General features: G+C 41.2%; 1 protein-coding gene across 5 annotated transcripts in view; it reads left to right on the forward strand.

Moving 5' to 3' along the window:
• LOC116061225 (protocadherin-15-like) overlaps positions 1 to 24,163 on the forward strand; it is a 176,925-nt gene extending 152,762 nt beyond the window's left edge. Inside the window, exons 37-42 of one of the 5 annotated variants that reach the window (XM_031315263.2) lie at positions 12,438 to 12,459; positions 13,133 to 13,171; positions 13,434 to 13,507; positions 19,090 to 19,219; positions 19,563 to 21,283; positions 22,741 to 22,844. In XM_031315263.2, the coding sequence (XP_031171123.2) occupies positions 12,438 to 12,459; positions 13,133 to 13,171; positions 13,434 to 13,507; positions 19,090 to 19,219; positions 19,563 to 21,230 (1,933 nt within the window). In that variant the 3' untranslated portion in view covers positions 21,231 to 21,283; positions 22,741 to 22,844. Of the gene's footprint in view, positions 1 to 733; positions 4,295 to 12,437; positions 12,460 to 13,132; positions 13,172 to 13,433; positions 13,508 to 19,089; positions 19,220 to 19,562; positions 21,284 to 22,740 lie in introns of those variants that run through there. The other 4 variants (XM_031315264.2, XM_035997478.1, XM_035997477.1 and 1 more) reach the window with 4 other exon arrangements.
• The last annotated feature ends 321 nt before the right edge of the window (positions 24,164 to 24,484 follow it).

Genomic DNA, 24,484 nt, shown 5'->3' on the forward strand with positions numbered 1-24,484 from the left:
AACCAAGAGTCTGCAGAGTTTTAACAAAGTCATAAACTACACAAGAGATTTCACAGATTAGTGCACCTTCAACCAGAGAGGAGGATATAGGATATATAGGATATAGTCTTTTGTTGTAAGAAAATCTGCATACTCTCAAAACATCATGACACACAGTTGTCTACCCCTGCCCCAACAGATCTGGCGTTGTTTATAGTCGTGATGCAGTGGCGTCTTTGTAGTGCACCACTTTTAGCGTACATAAGATCTATTTGCATTCTTTTCATTTGAGTTCCAAGACTATTCTTTAGTGCTCCATCTCTTGCCCCTCGGGTAAAAACAGCACAGAAAGAAAATGTGGTTACCTCTTTTAAGACCCCTCCTCCATTTCCTCTCATCCCTGTCCTCATTTATCTCTTAATGTGAAGTCTCTTTTCATTTTATCTATCAAACAGCTTTAGCAGACGTTTTATTGTTGTAGCTGCCTTTCTACCATTCCTTATGTATCCTTCTGTTGTCTCTCCCCTTTATAAAAAAACATCTTATCTAACCATTCTATGCATTGCTACTCTTTTATTTGAATTTCATTCAGTCCCTATCTCCCTCTTCCATTTATTTAGCTTCGATTTATATAATTACATCTTTCCAATTCACTATACACTCCTCTCCCTCATATTTTATTTGTAATTCTTTTATTATCTCTTCCTTCATTCCATCTTTTTTTTTCTCACATTTTCTTCCATGCATGTACCAGCCGGTCAAACCACAGTGTTGCTGGTGGGAGTGGTGGCAGTTTGGATGAAACCGACCGCCAACGTCTGATCTCAGATTTTGCCACACGAGCGATCGCTGCCCACCGTCAGTGCGTTGCTAACGGAGGGGTACTCAACAACCTGCCCAAGTCTGAGTCCAGCATCACCTTTCTCTCTGATGAAAACCCCCTGACTATCAAAAATCCCATCTACCATGAGGACGGGACTTTGAGTAGCCCAGAGACTCTCGGAAGAAGCCAGAGGAGAAGAGACTTTCTTGGAAATTTCTCCCCTTCCAGGAAAGGCATTCGAGAGGCGTGGCTGAGGCTCAGCAGCTCCCCTGGAGGAGATGTGGGATTCAGTGGGTACAGTGGCAGTGACAGCGGATGGGGATCTGGGGTTGGACACAGCTGGACTCTCCCATCAAGGTTACATCGAAGAGAGATGTTTGACACTTTGAGACGGCAAGTGGTCATGGATCCCGTTCAGTGGGAGCTGGAGCTTCTAAAGGCCGAATTCAAGGAGAGTAAAGATGCTGGTCTGGATTCAGGATTTGACCGTGGGTTGGATTCAGACTTAATGGGAAGCCCAAATCTGGAACCCAAGCTGACAGTCAAAGAACAAGCCAGACAGTTTGAGCAACAGGCAATCCAGGAAATGAGGCAAAGGCAAAACAGAGATTCACGAGGATCTTTGTCGCCTGATATCATACTTTCTATTTTCCCGGAGTCTCCCCCAAATGTTCTAACTGCTCAGGTCAAAGAGGGTCCTCCGAGTATTATTGTCACCCAAAGTGATGGAGGGACCCCTCCTCCAAGTCACAAGCCAACTCCTCCTGTGCTGCGACGCTTCGGGGTAAATTTAACAGGAAATCAGAGTGCGGAAGAACGACTTCAGGTCAATTCAGAGCTTATCCCTGATCCTCCGTCAACTCCTCCACCACCACCACCACCACCACCACCAATATCTCCATCCCCACCACCTCCGCCTCCCATATCAGCTCCTCTTCCTCCATCATCTCCTCCTCCGCACCGCTCTTCCTCCTCTGCTTCTCTCCCTCCTGCTTCATCTCACTCCAACCATATAGAAAAGCAGACTCCTCCTCCCCCTCCCCCACCTCCTCCCCCGCCCCCGCCTCCACCTCTCCCTCCACCTTTGTCGCCCTCATTCCTGCGTCCATCCACCTTTGTACTCCCATCACTCTCCGAGGTACCGGCTCTGCGGCCCGTGTCCCTCCGGCCACCACCACCACCCCTACCTGCGGAGCCCGAACCTCCCCGAAAAGAGCGGAAAGGAATCTTAAAGAACATCGAAAACATTGCGGACATTGAGAAGTCGGTGGCAAACATGTTCAGCCAGATAGATCAGAAACAGATCCCGCTCAAAAAGGTATTGAAGAGCCGAGCCTCCATGGATTCTCTTGGTTCTCTTGACTTGGATGAATTAGCAGTAACAGCAGCAGGAGGAGAGGAGGGTGAAGGGGGAGGTGGAGAAGAAGTGGGAGGAGGAGGAGAGGATCCTCCACCTCCACCTCCACAGATTCAACCCAACCCAAACATGAACTCCATCGTGGAAGAACTTGAGAAACGATTCCCCTCTCAGTCTACAATGCTCTAGCCTTTGCCTTTATAATATGGAAAGCACACCAAGGGGAATTTCTTAACATTGTTGCGTAGTTGTCGCGTCTGTCAAGGGACTGATGCTCAAAATAGCTCAGCGGAGTGCTGTGATGATTTGGTGATTCTTTACCATGCTGGGACTGTGCTCTTCCAACATGACTTTGTTTTTTCTTACATGGGAAAAAAAAAATCTAGGACTAGCAAAAAAAATGTGGGTATAAGAAAAATGTTTCTCCTCTCAAATGATGGTACTTGTGAACAAAAAAAGAGAAGTGAGTGGATGTAAAACAGCAAGAAAGATCACATCCTGCATAGCCCTAATGTAGTCATGTAATCGCTGGAAAGGGCTTCCACTCTGTTACTGTATTCTACACTATTTCTCTTTGACTCTTGCAAGAAGAGCGAAGGATTAAAAAAAATGGTGAAGGTCGAAAAGGAAATGATAATTAGGTCAAGTTCATTTTTAAAAGTGTGTCCCCATTTCAGTGAACCTGAAATACTAGGACAAATTTAAATAGTAGTTGTTTAGAGGGCTAACTCATTATCTGCCATTGCCATTATTTTAGTTTGCCCACAAATGTTGTTGTTTTTAATTAACACTGAGGTACATTGGCTTAAATAGCTGCAGATGGGAGCTGTGAAATCAAGTGATTAGAAGTGGCAAAATGTCTCCTGCTAACTTTCAGTTTGACTGTTTTCATTACCATTTTACATCCATGCCAAGTAATTGATATTCTTATCAACAACAAATTCTAATCAATCAAAGACACTTTATTGTAGATGGACGCACTTGCAGTTGTGAGAAGCTGTGTTTGGGGTGGCTTTAAAACACACCCTCTGGACATCTTGACCTCTTGGACAACTTATTCTAGATGTTGTCGGTGTGAAAATAAAAAATCAAACAGGAGAGAGAACAAGGCTAAACCTGCCAACTTTGATTGAACTTTGCTGGACGTGTTTATTTTTTGTATTTTCTTAGTATGGATGGTATTTCGCTGTTACAGGGCCACAACCAGTGATATGATCAGTCATGTCATATTCTGGTTTTACTCTCCATTTCATCAATATTACATAGTTTCCTAGTGCTGTAACACTGTAAGATCACAGATTATGTTCTGTGTACAATATTCAATCTGTCTGTTCCTATCAGTAGGTTACTGTCTACAAACATCTTTCCATCTTTGTTTAATTTGAGTCAATGCACAGCTATGTATCTTTCTTAACTCTTAACACAAATTACTTTAATATTACTATTTTAATATATTTAAGTTTTTCCAATTACGTCGTGCTACTTAACGTAATCGCCGGCTTGATTATGTTCACTGGCAATGTTTTTTTTGAATAAAAAGCTACATTGTATTGATATGATCAGTACAGAATCAACATTTATTGTAACTTATATGCTAATTACATTTTAATTTAGCTTATTATGTTGATTGAAAATGTAATCCTGCAAGCTTTACGTTTCCTTCAAAACATATTCACCGTTGTAAATTAGTTTTATATAAACGTAATTTGTAGGAGACAGGGTTGACCTTTTCATATCAATACTTCATGACATCAACATGTGTTAAAACAAACTACCTTCAAAATGCAAACAGAGACATGGGGAAAGTGAAATATTGTTTTATATATAATAAGTTATCTTTTGTCTTTTTGTGTCCGTTCTGCTTTTTGTCAAATACTTATTTAGTTGGTAGTTCTTTGTGTTTTAGGTATGTGCATAGATACAGTAGAAAAATGTCTTAAACATTTTTGTAGAGTGATATTTTTATTCACAATATGTGCTACATTTTCAACATTTTCTATAGGTTGCTATTGCTTCTTCTTACTATTTCCTTCATTAAAATCATTGTGTGGGTACTTTGGGAAATAATTAATATGAAAAATACAAAAAGACCATCAACATGAGACATTTTTCTCAATAAAATATGTGGTACTGACTGAAGAGTTTTAGAGACATTTTTTGTTTGACAATAATTTAAATATCATAGAAAACAGCTGGTTACACTTTACTTGAAGGTATCTTGTCATAAACATAAACAAGTCATAAACGTTTATGACATAACGCTTCTGTCATTACGTGTCATTAGGTTTTTGTCATGACAAGTTAGGGTCAGGGTTAGGGTTAGGGTTAGAGTTAGGATTCATGTGTCATGACTGTGTCATGACAGTGTCATGTGTTCATGACAGTGTCATGTCACTCTTATGGAGATACCTTCAAATAAATTGTTACCAAACAGCCTTAGTGCCGTAACAGTAACATTTAGAATTTGCCCCTCACACTAACCTATTCTGGTAGCTACTGTAGTAGTTGGTACTAAAACGTCCTCAGTCTGATGTCACTTTAACATTAGCATTAGTGATACAGTCCCCAAGACAGCATGTACATTTGTCCTCAGGGAGCAGCAGAAGTGAAGCAGCAGTGCTATGGGCATGTTCAAAATGGAGCATCTACTTAATGACATCTACTGTTTTCTCTTGATTGATTGTGCCAGAAAAGTATGCAGAGGTAGTCATATTCACAGCCTCCGACATTTGTAGCATATTAATGAGGAAAAACAATATTTTACTCACCTCAGATATGAAATACTGTTTAATTAAGGTCACACAACCACATTTGGTCAAAATGAAACTAACCACTGGAGATAACATTTGAAAATGCTTCCATTCATCCATCATTGTAGGGCAATTTTTTTTTCTACTTTTAAAATTATATCATAAAAGTAACATTCCCTAATGCATCAGATGTCTTTGCAAAAACATTTTTACGTCATTTAAAAATCTAAAGAAAAGGGACTCGTTAATATGATAATATTGCAGATCAGGTGGCAGTGGAATTTTGCAACATGTTTTGATGTAAATGTCTGCCTTATCAAATCAAATCTTATCACAAATGCACACTCAGTCCTCTGCAAAGCATGTTACACCATATTATACATGGTTACATTGCATGAAAAAAAAAAATGTTTTTATTGCAATAGTTAGACTCTCATGGGTAAGATTCACAGGTGACGCTTCCCAGGAATGTCATCTGTAACTGCTTGTAAGACATGTCAAGCCCTTCCCTTTCCTTTGATGAAATACCTGTAGCTGTTATACAGAAAAAGGAATGACATATTCGTCTCTAATTTGACCTCTGCTGTAGAGCTAACCAGATATGTGAAGAAGTGGCAGTCTTCAAAGCGCCTACATTACCTTAACAATGTCTAAAATGTACTCAAAGCCTGGAGTGGAATCAAAGCCTGTGGATATAGCCCTGTCAGCAGCAGACCTCACTGCCATCAGCTAAATCAGTTTCAACAAGGTGTCTCCAGATGCATATTGTCATCATGAGTGACAGAATCACATCTGTCCCACAAGACCAGCATGATACTGAGGACCATATCTGGGCAATGTGATCAAATAATGATGTACAGTCAAAAAAAAAAAAAACCCTGAAGGTTATATCTGTGGTTATCAAGTGATGACAGGATTTGTCGTGTGTCCAGTGGAATATATACAGCCGTTATTATGACACACACACACACACACACACACACAGCCTTTGCAGTTGTTTAGTAAAGTGTTTCTCTGCTTACACACAAATGATGATGACGATCATGATGAATTTATAAACCTTGATTTGTACATTTTAGGCTCAACTTAAAGCATCAACAGACAATCTCACATACACACACAAGAGCCCTGGTATAAACAGGAATATGAACATGTACACTTCCACAAACACACAGCTGCATTAAACAGGTTGCCGGCAGTGCTACTGTTTCAGCTGACTGGGTTGGAAATGTTTTATGTTAAGATTAGCTTTTCTCAATGTGCTGCATGTCATTGCGCACACACACACACACACACACACACTCACACACTTACACACACACACACACACACAGATTCTGCTTTCACTCTTTCGGTTCTTATTGTGAGTAAGTGTTTTTGCTAGAGAACGTGCATCTTCTTTGGAAATAAGTATTGTTTACAATGTTCAGCAAAGCCAACAGCGTTTAATTGAAACTAAATTTAGAAACACAGATACAAGCCATAGAGAGGGAGCAGCTGTCATATAATTGTATATTCACAGGTTTGATCCTCGCTACAGAAAACATTATCATGGAAAACTGTGGTCATTGAAGCAGCAAATAGCTATGAGACAATTATACAATACCAAGAAAAAGAAGGTGAATTCTTTGGAATTACCCACATTTATGCACAATTTATCTATAAAATATATTCTGATATTTATCAAAGTCACTATAAAAGAAAAATACACTATGTAAACTAATAACACTCAAATAATAGTTTTCTGAATTGGCATATTTATTAAGTAATCTAAATTTTTGTAAAAAAAATCCAAACGGTAAATAGTATGTGAACCCCTTAACAAATGAGCTCTAAAACAACAATCAAATCAATGAGTTGAAATTGTAGTTAGTGCTTAGTTGTGCCTTGTTCTGTACAAAACACATGAAAAATATTGATTACTGACACTCATGTCGTCACAAGATGATGTGAACCATCCCTCATTCTCATCCCCTAACACCTAAAGCGGCCTACACATTGATCCGCGGTAAAACATTGTTTTCCAATGGGGAGAGCGGTGCCGCCCAACTAGGCGTAGCGCTACCCTTGGCGTCGCGCATCGCTCGGATTTGAGCCGAGCGCTGTGCTCAAAGTTCAAATTATTTTGAACTTTGTCATAGTTGCCGCAGACCTTTCAAGGCACAACCAATTCCAGAACGTTGCTGTGCTGTGTTTTGCCTCTCTGCTCTGCTCCCTACCTCGCGGTTCTACCACAGAGCATGTGTAGGCGACTTAACCCTTACAGAGAAGTTCAGATGAAGCAAGCAGGCAAAAAATGGTTTAAAAAGATGGAAGAGCACCCTTATAGTGTAATAACACTATAAGGGTTACAATAGTACAGCCTCAGGTAGCTGCTAGCATGGCTGTAGACCCTTAGTCTTGTTTACAACCTGTCTGATCAGTTGACGTCTGTATTTCTTGCCCCATCAGACTTTGTTTTAGCAATATAGCTGTGTTCCACAATCTCACTTTGGTAATTGTTACCATAACCAATACAAATGGTGGCCAAAACTTCAAAAATAAGACCACAATTGTTCAGTCACTGGGTCATAAGTCAAGCTACTGTGAGTATTGACTTAAATTCTCTGGTGGGTGGTGATGGCGCAGTGGATATGACACATGCCTTGGTGTGGGAGACCGGAGTTCGATTCCCACTGCAATACATCAACCAATGTGCCCCTGAGCAAGGCACTTAACCCCTAGTTGCTCCAGAGGCGTGTGACCTCTGACATATATAGCAATTGTAAGTCGCTTTGGATAAAAGCGTCAGCTAAATGACATGTAATAATAATGTAATAATATAACAATGTAACAAAAGTTGTGAGATTTTTGTTGTGATGTGGCTCAGTGTAAGTTTTATTCAAGACATTCAAACTTTAGAAATGCTGAATTATTATAAGTGATATAAAGTATAGATATAAAGCTGTTTAAAGCCGGAACATGGCTATTTATCTGCAGTTCTGTCTCTCACATTTACATTTTGGAAATTCCAAATTTAGAGTAAATAAGAATAAATGAGAGAGAAAAGGCCGAAATGGGCAGAGTGTGAAACAGGTAGGACAAAAAGTAACAAATGAGTTGAGGAGTTACTGTGCAAAGGGCAAGGGAGCTACAGTAACACTGTGAGAGAGAAGTGAGAGACGAACTGTAGAAAGAAAAGAGAGAAGTAATTGTTTTGGGTTTTATAGTCTGACAGGCTTATTTGTATTTGCGCGTAAAAGCATGGCGAGGTATGTACAAACATGCCGCACTGAGGTAAAAGCTCAGACTGCCTATCGCGGGAACTGAAAATGGCAAATTGCGCTTTTCCGTGTCATGCATATGCATTCACGGGTGGGTCAAGGGGAAAGTGGGAGTTTCCCATAAAGAGATGGGAGGGAAAGCGTAAAGTGCGCCTAATTATGTATTCTGCGGTATGTACAAAAACCGCCCGTGAAAGAGCGTCTCTATTTTGCGGTGAAAATTCTCCGCCTCTTAAAAGCAGGTGTAAACCAGCCGCAAGCGGGTTTCCTCGCATATGCCTCCTGGTGAAATGGCAGCAGTAATCCGAGCAAGACGAAGACATAGGTCAACGAGACCAGCTGAAAGGATTTTTGCCACAAGGATCACACTTTTTCAATTGAGTGAACACGAAATCATTAAGCGTTACAGATTAAGCAGCCATGCAATATTACAGTTACTGGAAGAAATCAAAGATGACATTGAATCTCCGACTCAGCGTTCACATTCCATTCCAGCAGTTGTTAAACTCCTCGCTACATTACAAATATCGGCATCAGGATCATTTCAAACAGTCATAGCATCAGCAGTGAGAATATCGGAATATCATCGCTATGACACACAGCCGTATCATAGCACAAGTACTTAACGCTTTGCTACAGCGCAATTTACGGTATAGTGGGCGGAGAAAGGTGCTGATTACCCGATGAATTGTAGGTTTGGTAAATACGACATAAGCTGAAGTATCACAGGGTGCGCTTTCTGCGGGTTGGCCATGGCGCTGATAACGCTATGTTTGATGAGGGCCTACATGAGGGCCTAAGTGTGTTCTTTAAGAGCTAATATTTACCTCCTACTGCTTCTCACACACACTGCGAGACATGGTGGAGAGGACACAAAGAGCAAGAGTCAATCATCACTCTGTGTGTGTGTGTGTGTGTGTGTGTGTGTGTGTGTGTGTGTGTGTGTGTGTGTGTGTGTGTGTGTGTGACGGAGATCAGCTGTCTGGGTTTTTTGTCTCGAGAGGACTTAATAATATGTCTGTCAGAGCAACAAGAGCACAGTGATAGACTTATCTTCACACAGTGACACAAACACAGATCAAACACTACACAATGCGAGGCACATACTGTTGGTAGCTATAATCTGAGAGAGTATACACACATTTACACACACAGTGAGGGCTATTTCATCCTAACCGGTAGATCCATCAAAAATCAACCGTTTCATCTATGTATTAATTCATTCATTCAACCTTTTCTATCCATCCATTGTCATGTCCATCAATACATTCTTCCACACCAGATAATCTAGTCTTTTTGAAGCACACTCATTCATTCAAAACTGCATTTTGACACTGAATGAAAGGTTACAATTTCTCCTTGAAGTGTGTGTCTGTGTTTAGGAGGCACAATTCTATTTTCATTTTAATTCATTTAATGACATGCGCAAGTGGTTTCACAATTTGTGTGTGTGTGTGTGCGCCTGTGTGTGTTTGCATTCTAATAACAGAAAGGAGAACCTGATGTGTCCTCTATAAGTCACCATTTGTTGTTCTGTGATACATCCTCATTTTGTCAGCTCATTACCTTGGTTTCACATGACAAAACATCCTGCAGCAACATAGTTAACACACATGGACAGAGAGATTTTCGGCTGTTTTTCTTGGTTATTTTTTAATTTTTTTGTTTTTCCTTCTGGCTTTTTTCTTCCAACTTTTATTTTTTTATCCCAGCTTGTTTATCCCTCATTTTTATGTCTCTATGCCGGTGAGAGCCTTTTGTTTTCTGGTTTAATTACATTTTAATTATAGTGTCATAACAAACATCTCAGGACACTTTACAGATAGAGTAGGTCTAGACCACACTCTATAATTTACAGACACAAACTGCCTTCTGGGCCAAATAATAAATTGATTGATTGATTGATTGATACAGTGACCCAACAATACCCACAAGCTCTGTTTACAACAAACACACAGGGAGTGTGACTTAATTCAGGATGCCATTACTCCACTATATCTTTAAATAGCAAATATTTGTTTACTGCTATATGTTCTAAACATTGTACAGCCCCTGACTAATTTGTGCAGAAAAAGCATTTGCTGTAATAAGTCTCTACAGGCATGACGGTATGACTTACACTTTTTTGTCTGACCGAAATGCCTCCACGCATCATGTTACGTGAATATAATAATTAAAATGTAACAGTTAAGATACTGTATCATAATAACATGTTGCACATGGCCATATATTCATTTATATAGGCTACAGCCTCCTGCAGACAACTTAGCTGACATAAGTATACCTCTCTGATAAGTACTTGAGAGCATCCTCTTCAGACCTGTTTGATTTTCTGTCTTCACTTGATGTCAAACTGAGCCGAGAGTAATTATGGTTTCGAGCAGAACAGAACATAAGCAAAGGCTTTCCGAGTGCCTTCATGGTTGTGAAAAATCAGCCAGAGTGAGTGAAGGTTTGTGTCACACAGGAGAAATGGTCAGATCTTTAGATTTGAATTTCAATTTGCTTGGGACCTGTGATGTTAGGTTATTTTACTGGACTTTTTTATGATAAAGGAGCATGCAGTCCATAAAACTCCCTGGCATAGACACGGACTCTGAAATGATTAGGAATACAATTATGGAGATGCTCTGATTATGATTACATCAGTGATTCACAACCAGGGGTACATGACCCCAGGGGTTACTTCTGTAGTTTCCAGGGGGTAAATGAAAGATTGTATCCAAGTACTGTAATTTGAAAATGTTGAAATTATGATTTCATAAAAAATATTCACATATTAACATTAAGTCAACTGTAACACCTAAACACTACATGTTACAGTTATGTAAGAGAAAACTAGTCAGCAAGCAAGCACAGAAGTTTAAACAGGTAGCTAAAACCTTAATATTGATAGTTCAATTGTATGAAAAACTTAAGAATATCTACTTTCATATAATGAATAGTGTTATACAGTTGGAACATGATTTTGGAATCGATCAAGGTGTATGTGAGTTCATCTGACAGGGTTGTGGGGGTATCTCAGACCAAAAAGGCTTGGAACTACTGGATTACATTATCACATCTCTGACTGTGAATCCTATTCTACCTCCATCGTGGACGCTTACTGTAAACCCTCAATTGAAAACCATAATGATATTATTTAAGGATCATTATCAATTTTGGTTACAACTTACAGGGGTCTTGCCAACTTGTGGCCAGATCTGGCCACGACAATTTTATGGCCCCCCAGCAACAAATTTAGGTTTGGTAAAAGATGCTCTATGTTGACCAGCTGCTCAACCATTCACCACATCGGTCAGCGTTCTGTTGATTGCTAAGTGCTGCTTAACTTAAACTGACGTCTATCCGTTGACTGTTTGTTGAAGTTGAGAGTATTTACTGGCAGAGTTCAAGATTTATGTTAAACACTATGTTTACATGCACAGATTTGACATTGCATGTGTTGTATATTCCCTGATAATAAACAGCCCTGTATTCATGAATAAAACATCCCACCTTTCAAACTAGTAACTGATATATGGATTCATTATTGTTGTGGCTAATATTGACATACCCCATCTACGATTTTCTCAACAATAGGATGAGCTCATTTGGGGTGTAAATGAGATATGAATGTTCTGTATTTATAAAGCTAGAATTAGATTATTTACCAAAATTAAAGAACAAAATAAACAGTAAATGACATTACTGCAGGAGCGGTTAACTGTAGTTTCCCAGCTTTTCTATTTTGTTTAGTCTTTTATTCTGTTTCTTTTTGTTACATGTCATTTAGCTGACGCTTTTATCCAAAGCGATTTACAATTGCTATATATGTCAGAGGTCACTCGCCTCTGGAGTAACTAGGGGTCAAGTGTCTTGCTCAGGGACACATTGGTTGATGTATCGCAGTGGGAATCAAACCCGGGTCTCCCACACCAAAGGCATGCGTCATATCCACTGCGCCATCACCACCCACCCTTTGTCCCTTATATACAGTAACCCTCCCTGTGTCTCCATTTATCTCAAAATACACACAATCCCATGCATTCAGACAAATCTTATCTTATTGCTTTCTTCTTGGAAACTGGGTTAAATTCTGCAAAATGTAACATATTTCCAGCGGCCACTTCCATTTGGGTCTTGATCACACCCCATTTCCTCTGCAGTAAGGAAAATGCAGAGCAAAGTGCTGACATGTATTAAAAGCACATCAGAAGTATTATGTTTAATGATGGGTTCTCTTGGTAATGGTATTCTTTCTGTTTCTGTCTTTGATCTTCCAGACGTGGATACAGACAACATGAGGTAGGTGTCTTTCTCTGTATGCATGCTATATAGTTGCATGTGTGTTATTTACTTTTCCTTATTTTCCTCTGATGTTCAGTTGTGCCCTTCATTGTGTTCTGCTCTTTCTATTCTTTTCAGTTTGATGTTATCAAGATGGAACAGCTTGTACTGTAATCAGTGATTTGTATTTACAATCTTTTGTATCTACGTAATTGACTGATTCTCCCATGTCTGCAGTCCATTGATGGCGCTTATTAAAATGTAAAAACCCAAGAGACATGGTGGAAAATGTTACCAGGTGTTTATTGTTCAATATATACCACAACAATGTTGGTAATACAACTGTTGGTGAATATCCATCCCCTAAATAGCTGTATTTGATTGCATGCAATCCCTTTGACAGCATATACATTTTGAAAGTTTAATAAAAAAAATTTAAATTAATATTTAATTTTCAGCTGAAATTCAGTTCCAAGGTGATATTCACTATTACAAAAGAAATACCTGCTCCCACAACATTGATTGACAACACCAAATGAAAACACAGAAATCTCTGCATTCTAGCAATATTTATTAGGGAACATCAGGTATTGATTTTACGTTTTGGAAATAGATGTATACCATTTTGGGGGAGAGCTCCTAACTTCTTCCATTTGTCTTTTCATTCGCCACTTTTCTTTCCCTCTGGCAGACGCAACAACTTCTCCGACCTTCTCTGCTCAGACCAGAGGTACTCTGTCTCTCTTTTCTGAATACTTCTTTACTCCCTGTGTGTGTTTCTGCCTGTATGCATTTTAAATAAGTGTGTGTGTGTGTGTGTGTGTGTGTGTGTGTGTGTGTGTGTGTGTGTGTGTGTGTGTGTGTGTGTGTGTGTGTGTGTGTGTGTGTGTGCGTGCGTGCGTGCGTGCGTGCGTGCGTGCGTATAGATATATTTGGTATGTATCTGTATGTGCAGGTAGAAAGCTGCTAATAAGAGTCTGTCAATCTCACAGGAGTTATCAATGGAATCTGGCATCGACCCCGGGCAGGACTACTACACGCAAGATTATTACAACTATGATCACGGGTTTGTGTGCTCATCCTACATACCATTTTTGTACATAGTGTATGTGCATGTTTGCTTGTCTGTAATCTTAACATTCTGTGTTTGGATGGTTTATCTGTCGCTATTTTAACTCTTGTATTGGCGCTTTTCAAGCTTCTAGAATTTTCCTAAACTCAAATTATAATAGAATTAAGGTAATCTGAAAAAATATATATTGTAGTTGACATGAAACAACCTCACTACAAAGCCCATTTAGAAGTTGTTCTGGAGCTTTCTGTTGTATCACATGATTTTCCTCGGATGAAGTTGCCCAGTAAATGAAAATGTAGATTGTTTTGGTGTCATATAATGAAGAATTTTGAACATGGTTTGTTACATAGGTGATTTTTCATTTACAGTATATACCGGTAATTGCCATATCAATCAATCAATTTGTTTGTCATGTGAAATCATTTAAATACAATTCCAGTGAAATGTACTACCCTTATTGATATCATGATACGGATTTCAACCATATTGCCCAGCCCTAAAAATCTGATTCCCAATACAATCAGACATTCATAGATGACATTCATAGACAATCATACAGTCACAGCTGCATAAACAGCACTGTAATAGTGGATAAAAAAAACTGGTATTTGCCCCCTTTTTACAGCATTTTGTACTTACCCCTTGCAGTGTAGTTAATTCAGTATTGTATATGCATTGTTTACCACAAGTGGCACACTAGACAGATAAGTGAAAAATATTTATTCACACGAGTCTGGAACTCACTGTGTGCACTTTGTGTCAACCCTGTGGCTGCTGCTTTGATATCACCCTGGCCACGTCAGTCACACAGTATGGCAGCGACTGTGAAATATTGACACTGGTGACCAGCCTCATACCAGCCTTCCCGCACTCGTGTGGTTTATATGTTTTTGAACTACAGGAAGCAAAAAGAGCTGAAAGAAGATTTAACACTGATTTTGTTCAATGTCTGTGTGTGTGTGTGTGTGTGTGTGTGTGTGTGTGTGTGTGTGTGTGTGTGTGTGTGTGTGCGCGTGCGTGCGTGCGTGTGTGTGTGTGTCATTCCTTGGATTCCTTATGTTGAAAAAGCAGGAAATGCTGTATAGATGGCAATATATTGAACACACAAACACACATTAGATCAGAGCGTTCATGAACAAGATCTATGAGGACTTGCCTAGTGTGTGTGTTATTCTTCACCCAGCCTGCAATCTGTGATGCATTGTGTAATTCTTATAATTTTAGCTGCAGACTCCCGGGAACTTGATTTTGTATACCCACCCACACTCACACATAAATACACAGTAGCAGACACACATAAATTCTCTCAAGGCAGACACATTCATTCACTCACTCATACACTCACTCAAAAATGCTCTCTTGCGTATTCTTTCTTTCTTTCACACACACACACACACACACACACACACACACACACACAGCTAATTCTCTCTGCCTAGCATTGCAATACTGTAGCAGCTAATCAGGCAGCCAGCCGTGGAAGCAGACAATAGGCCAGATGCTGTTGGCTTAGAGCAACATCCACAAACTCATGTTTGACTCTGCAAGTACACAGGAGCAGGAAACTAGACTTTGCGACCCGGTGGGACTCAGATATAATCACTTTATGTGTCGCTGGTGTAAATGGAAGTTGCAGGATTTTTTTCAAAGACTATGCTAACAAATGCTAAACCCGCCTCTTAGGACATAGACAAAGTTTTGTTGCTTGACTTTTGTTTTTGAGAAACCAACAACAGCTGTTCTAGTGTTTACCTCCATAGCTGTACTAATCCATTTGAAAAACATTTGGAATGATGTTTCATAACCTTTTGACCTTTTCTTTCATCTGTCTTCAAAAGAGGAGATCAAAATGGGATTTTCTCTGCATGTGGGAATGTAGCCATCTGACATTGGCATGATTATGATTGGATTTATACAGATGCTGTAAATAACTTGAACCATTTGTTGCACAGGTCTGATGTTTTGATGCATGTTTGGAAAAAAACAACAATAACAAAACAAGCCAAATTCTTGTTGCCCTCTAGTCAAGAGTAAAATACTCAACCGCACATGCCACGGAGCAATAAGGGATTAAATCTTGCTTTTCCAAAATCGTTGGCGTGGGTAATGAGCAGTGTGACTGTAAAGGAGCTGATAGGTGCTGAGTTAGGGCACCCACATGAAAAAATATAGGATAAGGAGAGTGAAATCAGGGATTATCGGCTCAATGAAGATGCAGTTCTTATTTTCTAAACAGAAGCAGGACAAAGGTAGAAGTCAGCATGTCCAGGCAGGGTAAAGGTGTATAAAGCCATTAATTACAAATGGGAACAAATATTAAAGAGATGGTTCAACATTTTGGGTAATACACTTATTTGCTTTCTTGCAGAAAAGATTGATACCACACTTAGTCCTAGCCGGGCCTCATCTTCATGTTTAACGGACAGCAGAGGTCAAGAGCAGCTCAGGACTCTTAAGGCCGTTTTGTAGTCGTGCGTAGAATCGACGGCGTACTCCCGCAGACCCCTCTGCGTCTACGCCGGACCCTACGCCGTAGTCTGACTTGCACCTCTCGAAAAATGTAACTACACGTCGTGGCGACGCACGTCACTCGGCCGTGGCTTGGTAGTGTTGCATTTCCCCTGACTCATTTCCTGGTTCTCCTCCTCCATAAACAAAATGAAATCAAGGAGAGGGTTAACTTTTCCTGCTACAGATTTCCCACCGTGGTCAGAAAACACACCTCTTACGTAGGCTATGGTGAAAGCTCTTTAAAACAGGCTTTAGGGCCCTATCCTGTACCCGGCGCAGTGCAAAGCCCGACGCAAGTGTGTTTGCTAGTTTAAGACTGACGCAGTTGTCAGTTTCCTGTCCAGCGCCCACGTCGTTTCAATAGCAAATGCACCTGCGCCCATCTTTGCGCCCGTAGGCGTGCTGGTCTTACAGGGAGGTGTGTTCAGGTGAATTCTTGGCGTATTGCTATGTTGAGGCAGCAGGAAGTGATCGCGTCACTGACCAACAAAAACCTGGTCTGAAGTCAATAGCGCAGCATTTCATTGTTATTTTTTTTTAAAGTTTATTTTTTGGGGCTTTTCCCTTTTATTGACAGTGGATAGACCAGAAAGGGGGAGAGAGAAGGGGGATGACACGCCGCAAAGGGCGGCAGGTCAGATTCGAACCCTGCGCCGCTGCAGGACTCAGCCTACATGGGGCAAACGCTCTTACTGGGTGAGCCAGAGGCCACCCCCATTTTATTCTTATTTTAACAGTGAATTAGTCAAATGTGCCTAGGCTCGTGCACAGTGCGCACACTATGCTTGTTACACACACACAGGGAAGCGCAGCAGCACACAAACATGCAAAAGATTACAAATAAAAATATTACGGTGCAAATCCGCCATCATAATAGCAATGCCCCAAGGTACAAATGTGCCTGGCTTTTAAAGGGAATGGGAGATGACACTCTGATTGGTTTGATGCATGTTACGCCCAAAACACACCTATGATTTAATGAAGACACTAAGTACAACCCTTTTGAAACATGCGCCCAGCGCACAGACCCTTTTTTCCGCTGTCAAACTAGCAAGTGGATTTGGACACGCCCTAAACGCACCTGCAACATGCGCTTCACACCATACGCTTAGATCGTTAAAATAGGGCCCTTAGTCCCTATGCATCAAGCTCGAAATCATTTGGTCTTCAACTTCCCAAAATGCAACTCAATATCTTTGAGCTTTAGAGAGACCCCCTGTCTGGTAGATCTTCCAGCCTCCTTCCTGCCAGTGAGTAATGGATGCTTTCTGTTAAAAAACAATGGTGTTGAAGCCCATGCTTAGATTATAAGTGACATCCCTTCCATTCATTCTTACTACAGAGCCACAGAAAATTGTTTTACAGGCTGTAATTACCAAGATTAGTTGACTGACTTTTGTCATGAAAAATGTATAGACTTCCCCCATTTAGATATAATTAAAAGAAAATCTATTCTGAAAACAGCAAACTCAAAACTCCTAATTTTATCCCCAAGAGCAACTGTCCCATAAAAAACTGTTCATTTCCTCTGGGTAAGAAGAACTTTTTTTTCATTTTAAAACAAAACTGTAGGTTAATTCAAGCCAGCAATTATGAAACAGAACAAAACAAATTTTGTTTCATAGGGCACAAAAAAATGGGTTGATTTTTTTCGCCCAGTGACTTTCTGAGACTATTAAAGCATACTACTTTAATACTACTACTACAAGGCCTACTACTCTTTGTCATGTGATCACACATCCTGGGACTGATCATTAAACAATCACTTAGCATTTGGAGACCCTCCTGAAAATGGCCAGTAACCCAATTTGATCCATTTTTAGTCTGTACACACACAGCTACAAGAACAAACCAAGTCATGGCTGTGATGCCAGTGATTCTGGCAACTTTGAACTGCATGTGTTGATTCTCAGTTTATTACTGCCCCCTAGTGGAGTCATGGAGAGGAGAGGAGAGGTAATAAATGAAGGGGAAAGAGTGAAGGGAAGAAGGGAAAAAAGAGCTCTCTAAGCAAAGAGTTACAGTAGCCTTTAAGTAATTTGATTGTGTGTGCACTTCAGTTTGAGTCTGCGGGTTAATGACTATGAAATCCCATAAGCAGGTTTTAGTGGAAGGTTAAGACTCATTACATTAAATTGAGGAGGCCATACTGTGAGGATTATAACATGCATGGCTGGCCTGGTCTTTATGTGTTGACCCTTCCATTGTTTCATCTTTCTTTCCCTTACCTCTCTTTTTCCCCCTAATACACCTCCACCTCCCCTTCTTCTCACACACACACGTCATTCACTTGCCCCTTCAATTTCTTTATTACTTGGCTACTTAATGTAATAGGAGGTTGACTTCTCTCACCAGTTGACTGTAAGCAGAGTGATTACATGAGGCAACTTTTCTGTACAACTCTGTTACGTAACCAAGCCAAAGGACTTTCAGCAGATTTGTTACTTTAATCACACTGGGACATATTGTTTCCAGGATAGAATTTGAAAAGATGTGTTTTTGACCCGCTAGCTCTCTGAGTTGCTTGCTGCAGGGCATGATGCCCAAGTGGTGATGCACAACACAGTTTTTTGGCCGGTGGAGCCAGGCAGCGCTCCCGGCAACAGGCAAAGAGATACAAAAGGGAGGACAAATTGATTCCACTGTTTTCTGTGGACAAAATGTCTCCTGGCAACAAAATGCTTCTTTTGTGATAAAGGCAGCTTTGTTTAGGCAAGTCATTAGACACTGCTTATCAGTGGAGTGAAACCACAGTGTTGCCCTGTGTGTTATTGCTTTAAGTGGCTGGGGATAAGCAATAGCCAAGAGCAACAGTTTTGTGTGCAAAGCACATTTCTCTCCAGCCACTTCTGATTGGCGGAAGCTGTTGAACAACAGCACCAACACCATTTATTCATGTATTATTACACAAAGCAATAATGTTTGAAAAATAACCCCTAAAAATGTATAGCAGTGAAATTGAGAATCTGCTTCTTCTGCTCTGCACAGTTTCTTATTGGTTATTGATTAACTGTAATGCTCTCTCTGTTTTTGTTCCTCCCTCTTTTCCTCTCTCTGTCCAGGTATGACCTTCCTCAGTACGGCAGTCGCAGGAAACTGATCTCACCCGCCGGCCTCTATGATGAATATGGAGAAGTAGTTGTTGATGATGACGGCAGCTACTACTACAGTCCACAGGAGTCTGACGGAGAGGTAAACACAAACAAACACAGGCTACCAGCATCCATGATGTGTAAAGAGAAGTTGTTGATCACAGTATTCTAATAGAGACAAAACAGAAATGTGGTGAAAGTCCTGAATTAACGTATAGTTCAGGCAATAAGACTTAAAAACAAAGTGTTCTTTTAGTGATCACTAACACAATGGACTGTAGACTGCTTTGAAGGACACAGCATCATTTTTCATCAAGGAACACTTCAACATTTTGGGAAATATGCTTATTTACTTTCTTGCTGAGTGTTAGTTGAGAAATGTCTTGTTGTTCCTTTCCTAAATGTTATTATTTGGTTTTGGACTAATATTATCATGACAACAGGTGAAGAGACAGTTTGGAGGAGGTAGATTAGCCCCACACCCTGCTTACCTCCAGCCCTGTCCTCCACCTTCTCATGGGCCATCCAGAAAGACCCCAGCAGCCCCAAGAACTGAGGGTGACAAACACCAACCGTCAGAGGGTGGTACAAGCACCAGCACAAAGCTTACGAGCTCAAGTGCAGCTGCCAGGTTGAAGGCCGTGATGAGAGTGAGCACACTGCTGTCCTCTGGTAGTAAAACATCTGGACAACCTCCTGCCATCCACCTGCCCTGGAACAAAGCCAGAGTTAGGCCAATAGAAGAGGGGGGGGGAGGTAGAGACAGACTGGAGGAAAGAAAGGGGGAAAGAGTGGAAAGGGGATTTGAGAGAGGAGATGCATGGATAGTAGAACACAGAGGGGGAGGAACAGATGAAGCAAAAGAAAGAGGGAGCGAAAGAGGAGGCAGAAGAGAAATGAAAACCTGGGGAAGAAGCAAGAGAGGTGACGTGACAAACAATGGGATGAGAAATGCTGTCGAAGTAGGAGTAGGCATCAGGCCAGAGCATAGGGGAGAGCTCCCTGGCCACTTTGCCAGGCTGGACGGCAGCATGGTCATCAACGGGAGTTATTTCCAGACGTCCGTTGAAGCCAGCAAACCCCTGCCAGTGAAACAAAGGCTGAGCGAGGCCCTCAGTCTTATCTCCCTCACCAGAAGGCTCGAGGGACCTGCCAGGGTGGGAGATGAACAGTGGAGCAATGGAAAAAGCTGGGACAGAGAAGCGGAGAACAGTAGGAAGATGTATGGCTCCATAGGAGATATGAGTGTTTCTGCATCAGTGTCTGAGAGTGCCATGGGGGAGGAGAGGAGGAAGTGGGAGAGGGAGTTGGGAGAGGAGAATAGTTCCTCTGAGGTATGGTGGAAGAGAGAAAAACGATTTCATGACAGCGATAGTGGCAGCAAAGAGGCTCCATCAGAATTTTGTCCCTCCGACGCAAGTAGCCTCACCTTATCCTTTTCAGCCGAGCGCGACAATACCCAATCTGATACAGAAACAGAAAAGGAAGAGGGAACTACTGACACAGACAGAGAATCACAGAGTGAAAGCCAAGATGAGGAGGGGTCAGAGTCTGCGAAGGAGTCAGGGTTGGAGAGTGAGGATGAAAGAAAAGAGTCAAGCAGAAAACGCTCAAAGGGTAGAGTTAGTAACAGTTCTGCGAGTAGCAACAGTGTTAGTAGTAAGAGTAGAAGAAGTAGTCCCAATCTAAAGAGAGAAAGCACAAGCAGACAGCGAGAACGAAGCAGCCACTCCTCAAACAGCAAAGAGACTGACAGAAACAGCAGCAGCGACTCTCAAAGTTCAAGATATTCAGGTTCTACAGTTAGTAGCTCTAGGCCCAAGACTTCTAGACCCTCCCAGCCGTCACATAGAACAATAGAGGAAGAGAGCGAGGAATCAGGAGAGGAGGAGGAGGAAGGGGTGAAAAGCAATGGATCACGAAAGTCTTCATCGAGCAGGCGAGCCACCAACCACATCCAATCAGACATCAGCTCAGGCGGGATGAACACCTCGGATGACTTGTCACCCATCATTGAGGACACAGAGGAGGAGGAGAAAAGTAGCGGCCATAGCGGGGAAGGAGAAGAGGATGAAGAAGAGAGGGATTTGGAAAATGAGTTGGCCGATTGAAATACAGATGAGGCCTTAGCCCCCCCCCCCAAGATTGAATTCTTTGCCACTAAGTAAGATCTTTGTGAAAATGCCTGGATTGGGTGTGCAGGCATTACCTGAGTGGAATTGATTACTATAATCTCTCTCTTTTTCCTTGTTTGGTGTGATTTACATTCAAAGGAGTTTAAATTGCCCGCATGTCCTCCGCTGCCCTCTCATAGTATCTCTTTCTCTTTATTTTGCGTGTATCTTGAATCCCCCTTTTTCAATCAGCCTATACTCCTCTCCCTTTTCTTCGCCTGCCTTACCGTCCTTTATAAGAGCTCTCCTACCCTGGCAGAAGTAGTCAAGTGGTTTACTTCTGTAGCTTTTTCTCCTGGGCTGACTTGTCTCATTTTGCTTTTGTGAAACCTCGACTTCAAGCTGCAGCTCAAAGATTTATATTCACTGACCTTTGTCTGTTGCATTTAAGCTCAAGCTTCTCACATTAGTAGTTTCTTTTTCTGTGTCCATCATTCTCCCTATATCAGTCAGTTCTTCCGGTGCCTTGTATCTGCAGGGAAAAGATGTTTTCTTTGTAAGGGTGAATGTATTAAAGCCCTTTTTTTCTTCCTGTGTGTGTGTGTGTGTGTGTGTGTGTGTGTGTGTGTGTGTGTGTGTGTGTGTGTTTCTTTTTTCTAAATTATTAGCACTAAATGAAACATTTGGAGTAAACACTGCTGCGCTGACCTGTGTTTGCTGTGTATTTGCAGTGTGGGTGAAAGTGCTACTTTTATTTCGTACATTTAAATACAGGACAAACATCTTAAATGTAAAAATGAAAATTGTCACAAATTACATTTGAGCTTACAGAAGCTTTAGTAGTTGTTTCTCCTGACGTCTAGTGGACCAAGTTCTCACTTTGCCGCAGTAGAAATTAACTAAGCTTGTAGTTATTGCCCTGATGTCACTGTCCGGTGTAGTTCACATTTTTTCTTACTCTTTCTTAAAACAATACTCACATGCCCCAATGTCCACTGAATGAGTTATTGGTTGCTGTAATCTTTTGTCCATACTGGCTGAGAAGAGATCCCTACCTAATTTTACATAGCCTACGTAAATGTAGTACTGTAGCTAGGGGCTTGAAAACAAGTCACACTTAAAAAAATGTTCTCAAATGTGTGGCCGGGTTGGTTCAGTGGTAGAGCAGGCGCACATAATCTGAGCGGTTTATGCCTCGACGCAGAGGTCCAGGCTTTGAATCCGACCTGTGACAAATTTCCTGCATGTCTTCCCCCTCTCTCTCCCCTTTCTCACCTAGCTGTCCTGTCTAAAAAAATTAAAGGCGGAAAAGCCCAAAAGAATTATCTAAAAAAAAAAAAAAGTTCTACTAAGTCTTGTTCACACTTAGCTTTTAAATTCAATGTATTTATTTTTAGTGGTTTAGGTATAGAGAGCGCAGCGATGTGGCTGTGATTTCTTTTGTGTGTGAATTCTCTCAGACTCCGTGTCAGATGTTTAATGACATATTGTCTGTGTGTTTTTCCAGCACGGCAGTAGAAAACGTCGGATCAAGTTGGTGGTGGACCGGGAATATGAGACTAGCTCCACGGGCGAGGACAGCATGCCAGAGACCCAACGCAGCCGCTTACCCTCCACCCTCAACAGCCACTCTAACGTTAACGGCAGCATCTACGTGGCCCAGAATGGCTCCATCATCCGCACCCGACGTACAGTAAATGCCACAGGTCCCACACATGCACACACCACCACCACGAACAACAACCTCAAACTCACCTCCCCCATCTTCAGCTCACGGCTGGCCAAGCACTTTAAAAAACTAGACAAAATGGCTGCCACACTGGAGGAAAGAGTACCCCTGAACAACCCCAGATTAGCAGCGGACGGCGGGTGCAAGACGCTGCAAACCTTCCGAAGTTCAGGAATGGCTGCCTCTGAGACGGCCACTTCCTCTTTCTCTAATACTGACAACAATAAAACACTGAATGTGTTTAATACTCGACAATCCAGCATTTCTTTAGGGCCGACCAGCACCACTAACACAGGCCCCGACAGTGAAGCGTCAAAATCCGACATGCTCAAAGCGGTGCAGGGCGGCACGGAGCTACCTCAGAGCACAGCTGAGAGAGGCAAGCTGAATGAAGATGAGAGAGAGTCGAAGGTAGACAGCAGTCATGATGAAGACGACAATGGACTCATTATGAGGGAGCCGTTGGAGTGCCCGAGTGACAGAACGCAGTCGGATGAAGAGGAATTATGGATGGGCCCGTGGAACAGCCTTCACATACCCATGACTAAACTCTGACTGATCGTGACTCCACTGTGCTAACTCCTTATTGCCAAGATCATTAAAGCGTTCGGACATCATTACTGTTCATTTGTTGTGGAACTAATGGGGATGCTCCAATCCAATTAAAAGACATCTAATTAACAGATTGGTACTCAGCTAAAATGTGAATTAGCATATTCTGGTGTTCAAACTAAATTTCAATAAGATGTAAGATTCCTCACATATTAACTAACAATCCATTTATTTGTGTTTAAATTCAGAGAAAGATGATAAAAATACATAAACGTTTTGTGACTCCTTAAAGTTCCAATCAGAGCATCCCTTAAGACCGAGTGATCTAAGAGCTTTGACCTCTTTGGAAAACTGGACCTAGAATGAGAGGACTTGTTATATTTCTATTTTGCTAAACGATAATATAACTTGAGGAAAAAACGATGAACTTTTTATGGCCCTTTAAGCGGCTGGTGTCTCTGTTTGGACAGCACTTGTTTCATTCAGTATTACGGCTACTGGTGCAACTCATCTTGAATTTGCCTGACACTTTGCATTGACACATGAAGTCTTGTATTGTTCAAACTTGCCTTTTTATCCTTGTCAAGTTGCTTGGCAATTTTATCCAAATAAAATTTCATCCATTGAAAAGTGGAGTTTGGCTAACTTGTTGCTGTGTTGATGTCTCCTAGAACTAACAAAACGTGACCGTGGTAAGATGTGATTTTCTAAAGGTCTGATGGAGTGTAGACTAGAGGAACGTGGTCAGTGCTTTTTTGGTTCAGATTTGCAAATTCAATACTTTGTTCTTGAAAATGTTTCAGAGTTTCACTCTCTATCCTTTACTTGTCTGTTTATAATGTTTTGTTAAAAGAACAGTTTGACATTTTTTATATATGCTCTTTACGCTTTCTCACCAAGTGTCAGGTGAGAAGGTTGATACCACTCTCAGAAGAGAGTGGTATCAACCTTCTCATTTAACTCTTGGCAT

The sequence above is a fragment of the Sander lucioperca genome, chromosome 22 (assembly GCF_008315115.2).
Source record: "Sander lucioperca isolate FBNREF2018 chromosome 22, SLUC_FBN_1.2, whole genome shotgun sequence".
Lineage (NCBI taxonomy): Eukaryota > Metazoa > Chordata > Actinopteri > Perciformes > Percidae > Sander > Sander lucioperca.